The sequence below is a fragment of the Entelurus aequoreus genome, linkage group LG12, assembly GCF_033978785.1.
Source record: "Entelurus aequoreus isolate RoL-2023_Sb linkage group LG12, RoL_Eaeq_v1.1, whole genome shotgun sequence".
Lineage (NCBI taxonomy): Eukaryota > Metazoa > Chordata > Actinopteri > Syngnathiformes > Syngnathidae > Entelurus > Entelurus aequoreus.
Window position 1 is genome coordinate 31,088,918 of NC_084742.1, and position 6,674 is coordinate 31,095,591.

Genomic DNA, 6,674 nt, shown 5'->3' on the forward strand with positions numbered 1-6,674 from the left:
GAAATACACTTGGATTTATGAACTTAATTGGTTCTTGAACAGGGTTTGTGAATAGAAAAGTGTGTATATTGAAGCAAATCGCTCCATAAGAAACAATGTAGACGTGATTAATGGGTTCCAGCCTCGACAAAAGTCCATATTATAGTAAAAGTGTGTAGTTCATAATATAAGTTCTGTATATCAAGTTCTGTATATCAAACTAACATACGGTATTTTCCGGACTATAGAGCGCACTGGGATATTAGCCGCAGCCACTAAATTTTAGAAGAAAAAAATATTTTTCTATGTAATGTATTAGCCGCACTGGACTATAAGCTGCATATACATATGTTGTGGAAGGAGTTATTTAAACAGAAATTATTTTGTAAATGTTTATTTACATACCTTAATTGTTTCCAAACGTTGTCTGTAACACGGCAGTAAAACAGCTGATCAAACAAAACTAGGGCTGCAACTAACGATTAATTTGATAATCGATTAATCTGTCGATTATTACTTCGATTAATCCATTAATAATCGGATAAAAGAGACAAACTACATTTCTATCCTTTCCATTATTTTATTGGAAAAAAACAGCATACTGGCACCATACTTATTTTGATTATTGTTTCTCATCTGTTTGTACATGTTGCAGTTTATAAATAAAGGTTTATTTGGAAAAAAAAAAAAATACATTTTTTTTTTTTTTTTTTTTTTTTTTTTAAAAAAGCTTCTGCGCATGCGCATAGCATAGATCCAACGAATCGATGACTAAATTAATCGGCAACTATTTGTATAATCGATTTTAATCGATTTAATCGATTAGTTGTTGCAGCCCTAAACAAAACAGAAGTCATCATCATGGACCCACTCGCTGCGGAAGCTAGCTTTCCAATCAGCTAAACAGACTGAATAACTTTGCGGTGATGTTACGGTGAATTTACTGAGGAATTTGTAAAACTGAAACAATATACAATGAATATCCATTGTAAGTTAATAATAAACACCCGGAGACGTGTTAGCAGATGAGCTAATGCTAACGACGCTAGCTTGATTACATTACGATAGCATGTGCAAATATGCTTGAAAACACTCTTACAGACTTCAAACATGGGACGGTTTAATAAGAGAGAACTGTTTTAGTTCAACTGTGAAACTTACACATTGCTTGGAGGGATAAATGAAGAATAATTTGGGGCAGAAACGCTATCGACTATTTTACTTTTGGTTCAAGGCATTGAAACAGGAAATACATTTTCAACCCGCAATACCGGCATTGAGCGAATGCGTCCAAAAGATGGCGCCATAGCACAAACTATAACACACCTTTTCAGTCCTCTGCTTGGGTTTGATGCAAACTATTGAACACAAAACATTATGGGCATTAGCGGGAAAAAAATCCTTCAATTAGCTGTACCGTTTTATTAGCCGCAGGTTTCAAAGTGTAGGGAAAAAGTGATGGCTTATAGTCAGGAATTTACGTTAAAGGGTTTTGGATCAACTTTTTTTATTTAAAAAAAACAACTTTGCAGCACCCCTGTCGACACGCACGCACACACACAATTCACAATCAAACAGGAGAGAAGAAGAAACGTGTAAATATTGCGATCATCATTTGCATTAATTGCTAAGAAGCAGTGTACACAGTGTAAGTTGTCTATTGGAGACGCAGCCTCAATATAGTTGACAGAATAAACTGATATGGAGCAACACAAACTTAAGAAGCAGTTTACTTCCTGTTTTAGAAGAAAACTAATGCATGGTGTCTAACTTACATTTACTGCACATGTACACATGCATTTTACACCATGCATTTTTGACTCATTTGACCTTGAAGGTGCCACCAAGACCGCCACCTTGTTGCGTGACATGCATCCGAATGCCAATGAGAGGCGTTATTGATTGTAACACACAAGGACACGCTCAGTCATATCTACATTTTCTGGTCATTAGCGACAAAAAGCAAGCTGCTGCATGCGTGTCATCAAACGAATACAACTTGATCCCTGCAGTCTAAGCTAAACTAAACACAACCACAATGCAACAAATGTGCTTGGCACGAGCCTACACACCTCAAATACTCTGCTATAAATACCCACCATGGCAGAGAGATAGCTCCTTGTGTGTTCCTACACCTTCTTCTTTAAATATATTTTAAATACACACGTCAGAGTAATAATAAATGTCATGATGTGGAAATATACTGATCAAATATGCAACCTTTATACATCTATCCAGTTCAGACGGCATCACAAACAGCTGGAATATGCCTGACTGGATACATTGTGGTCATCTACAACCATATAATTCTGAATGCAGTCTTTTATAATATCAGAAATGTGAATACTGTTTATGATAAATATCAACAGATGAAGCTGAATAATTGGAATTTGGCTGTATTGTTAGAATAGTGGTACTCATTTGTTTCACCAAGTGCCACCTCAGAAGACACTTGGCTCTCCAAGTACCATCATAATGGCCAACATTGAAATACAGTAGCGTAGTAGGCCTAAATATTCATTAAAGACAAGGTAGGGGTTTTATTTAAGAAGTATATTTAATATTTTTGGCCACTGTAACATTACACACTGTTTAAATATTTAATGAAGTGATTCTTTGAGGTGCAATTAGATGGAGCTGGAGAACTACTACAGTTTGAGAATGACTGTGTGAGGGAATGTTCAGTGCCCGTCAAAAGTATGGAGACACTTTTGCACTTTATTTTTAACTTTTGACTAATGTTGGATGTGCCCTCACAAAACTAGTTAGGTTCCATAGACTAGCTCAGTCTGATCAGATAACATAAAATATGTATTGCGGTTTCACCCTATCAAATATGTTTGTCTTTTCAAGCGTATTCCACAACATATTTGTCTTAAATGACGCATTTTCAATCATAAAAATGGTTAAATTAACTAAAAATATCAATACTCCAGTAGTGATGGCCACTAGAGGAGACCAAAACAATCTGATCGCTTTGTTCATTATCATGGCCACTGATTGGCTCAGCCTGAGGCAGCGTTACTACATTGGATTAAGATAGTGTAAAGGTGACTATAGAATGTTATTTCATGTCTAGACAGCTCTCATAATGCGTAAACAGTTTTTTATACTCTGCTATGAAAATATTCGATTTATAACTAATGAGTCCTATACTTTGCGGAAATAAATGTTTGTCCGGTACCAATTAACAGCGATAAACAAGTGATTATTGTCAACTGTATGCATCAGTCAAAAGCTTAGAGACACTTTCTCATTCAATAAGGTGCAAAAGTGTCTCTAAATATTTAACTGGTATACACAGTAACATAAATTAATGGAGTACACCTGGTGGAATACATGGTGCTCGTCCACATCCATGTAGTTATTATGAAGTCAAAACTTGTATTTAATTTCAAATTAACTATCTTGTATTATCAATTATATGACGAAGCCAAGTGGGTTGCATTGTGGTGCCGATGCCTCCATTTCTATATATTTTTTTTCATGTAAATGTTGACTCTAGGCGTCGTTGGATTGATCCAGTATCAGATTGAGCTTTTTTTTTTTTTTTTTTTTTTTTTTTTTTCCATTTACAAGGTATAAATTTTGTTGTTGTCGAATAATTGCATTGGTATATTGTTTACACAATTCAAATACTTTTTGGCACAGGAATGCTTTAGGGGCAAAAATCCAAATAATTAAAATGAGCTTTTGATTTGGACTTTTTGGATTACTCATCTGGCACTACTAGCTTTATTTTGATCAAACAATTGTGTGTATTAGAGCTACTACTGATCTGTATCGGCTGATTTGAGTGAAAAAGTATATGATCGCCATGGCTAATTAATGCAAATATTGTAGTTATTACTAGTCCCCGGGCTGACAAGCAGCTCGCTGCTAATTATGTATATCCATACACAGTGTGGAGCCGCTCAAGTAAGCTAATAATCACTTCCGTTACGGCAAATAAAATGCAATTTTTTGTATCTTAAGTACCATTATCAAGTATCATTAACACTGGAGGATAAGGCTGAACATATTACACACAGAGGAAGAGAATAAGAAACTATCTTAAACAAAGTGTTGATCTTGTTAAACTGTCATAGCACTCAACCGATACATTTACAGTTAATACAATTATATGGTATAAGTATCAGCCGATCTCACGCATGGATGATCGGTATTGGAATCGGCAGCATAAAACCTTAGATCACAGATTCTCAAATTGTCGTAGGTGTACCTTTTGTGGTACGCGGGCTCCATCTATTGGTTTCTTTATGTTTTATTTTCCTATATTCAAAAACAATGTTACTGTTCAAACTGTGTGTTATGTTTCAGTGGCCAAAACATTAAATATACTTGTTAAATAAAACCTCTGCCTTGTTTTTAGTGAATACTTAGGGCAGTGGTTCCTAACCTTGTTGGGGGTACCGAACCCCACCAGTTTCATATGCGCATTCACCGAACCCTTCTTTAGTGAAATTTTTTTTTATTTTTTTTTTCAAATTCAAGACAAAGTTATATGTTTTTGGTAACACTTTAGTATGGAGAACATATTCTAAGTAACAAAGACTTCATTTAGAGTTATTTGGACACAAGGGGAACATATTCTAAATAATAAAGACTTAATTTAGAGTTATTTGGTTAGGGTTAGGGTCAGGGTTAGAGTGTTAGGGTTATAATAAGGCCATGCTGAATAAGGCATTAATAAGTACTTAATAATGACTAGTTAAGAGCCAATATGTTACTAATTTGCATGTTAATAAGCAACTAATTAATGGTGAATGTGTTCCCCATACTAAAGTGTTACCATGTTTTTTTACTGGTGCATAAAATGAACCGTGTATGAACCTTGAACCTTGTTCAAACAAAACCAACACAGTGCATAAACTCACAACAAATTACACACCTGCAAATCAGTCTGACTTCTGCTGTTGCCGTATCTGTAATACGCCGATAGGGAGAAGTTTGTATTTACACGATGAGTCGGGTGTGTTTTGACCTCTGCCGAACCCCTGAGGCCGACTCACCGAACCCCTAGGGTTCGATCGAACCCTGGTTAAGAACCACTGACTTAGGGCTACTATGCTACTATACTTTATTGTTGGTCTTTCGGTACCTGGAGAGCCTAGTTTTTTTCTTGGTGAAAAAAGTTTGAGAACTACTGCACTAGATGATTGAATGATTACATTTTAAAAAATACACACAGAACAATTTTTGTACACATTAAGGGGGGGAACAAATTGAAAATGTCAAGTCAAAAAGTATCGGTATCAATGATATTGTTCCTATGTACTTAGTATTAAATTGATATTGACATTTGCAGTATCGCCCACCCCTAATTGAACGCCGTTATGTCCTATTAATCAATGAAAGTGTAATAAAATATGCATAATAAGTTCTAAAGTGATATTTGGAGTGAGTTTTTTTCCCCCGCTCCAGTGGCAGCGGTGCGCCCTTACCCGCGCCGCCCGGGAGGAGTAGGGATCCTCGAATAGATTCCAGACGACCGGCCGCCACTTCCTCCACAGGCTCCCGCTGCCGTCGGCGGCCACGTCCTCGATGCCGAGCCTCTTGGCCACGTCGTCGTCCTCGTCCCCGGTGTCCACGTTGAGCTCGAACACGTCCAGCGCCTCCTCGGCATCCCGGTGCTGCCGGTACGTCATCCAGCAGCAGGGCTCCACGTCCGTCTCGTCGATGCCCCAGAAGGAGAGCTCCTCCTCGAACAGCGGTCCGCACACATCCGCCGGGCAGTGGAGCTTCCCGGTGCGGTAATAGTTGAGCACGTAGGCGAAGACGCCCGGGTGGCGGTCGAAGAAGTACTCGTTGGTCCGCGCGTTGTACTCGATGAAGCCGGGGACTTGTTGCAGGTGGTCCAGCACCGAGTCGATGTCGGAGTCGGACGCCAGCAGGGCCAGACGCGTACCCGGTAACGTCTTCAGGGTGCTTTTGTACGTCTCGTGTCGGGTGCCCCCCACGTTGAGGATTATCCTCTCGGTGTCGTCGAACTTGCCCATTGCTGTGGATCAGACATGACTCGACGGGCGGCGGTGGAAGTCGGGCGGGTGCAGTCCGGAGGTAACGACGCGCACACACCCACGGTCCTGCTCGGAAAGGCTCGCTTGGTGTTCTGGAAGGTTCCGACCGGCGCCTTTGTGGTTCTTTACGGAAGACGCGTGGAGGGCGCCCATCCTGGTGGATGTGGATCAGACAATGTCTCACACTTGCTCCAAGCAGGCTGGCATGAAATGATGCTGCCGTTACGCGCCCCTCCTCTAAAGACTCACAGCCGCGTCACGTCACTTCTTGAAAACAAATAGTCAACAATATATGCAATGCTGCCACTTTACATTTGCAGAGAAAATTAGTAATTCGACATGCAGAGTCAGAATTATTTTTTAAAAATTTGACTACGGAGGTGCCCAAAGATTAGATCTGAGACCAAATCAGTATATGCATGGAATTCAATTATAAAACGGATTAACCAAATAAATCAAACAAATCACCAATATGATTGTTCAAACTACAAGTGTTCACAAAGCAGAACAAGGATTATGATGACCATCTTGAATCCTTTTTTAATTTTTTTTTTTTAATTGAGACAAAGATTATTTATGTATTATATGGTTTATTAGGGACCTAGTCTCTTTGGGACAGAGGACCCTATTGTATTTCTAGCGTTTTATTATTATACCGCCGCCTCTTTGAGCTGT

The 6,674-nt window shown here is 38.8% G+C and overlaps 1 protein-coding gene across 3 annotated transcripts in view; it reads right to left on the bottom strand.

The window, feature by feature from the left end:
• The window catches only part of kcnc2 (potassium voltage-gated channel, Shaw-related subfamily, member 2), a 142,247-nt gene extending 135,984 nt beyond the window's left edge, over window positions 1-6,263 (bottom strand). For all 3 annotated transcript variants that reach the window (XM_062065656.1, XM_062065655.1, XM_062065654.1), the window contains exon 1: window positions 5,424-6,263. In XM_062065656.1, the coding sequence (XP_061921640.1) occupies window positions 5,424-5,978 (555 nt within the window). In that variant the 5' untranslated portion in view covers window positions 5,979-6,263. The remainder of the gene's footprint in view (window positions 1-5,423) is intronic.
• Window positions 6,264-6,674: the final 411 nt, after the last annotated feature.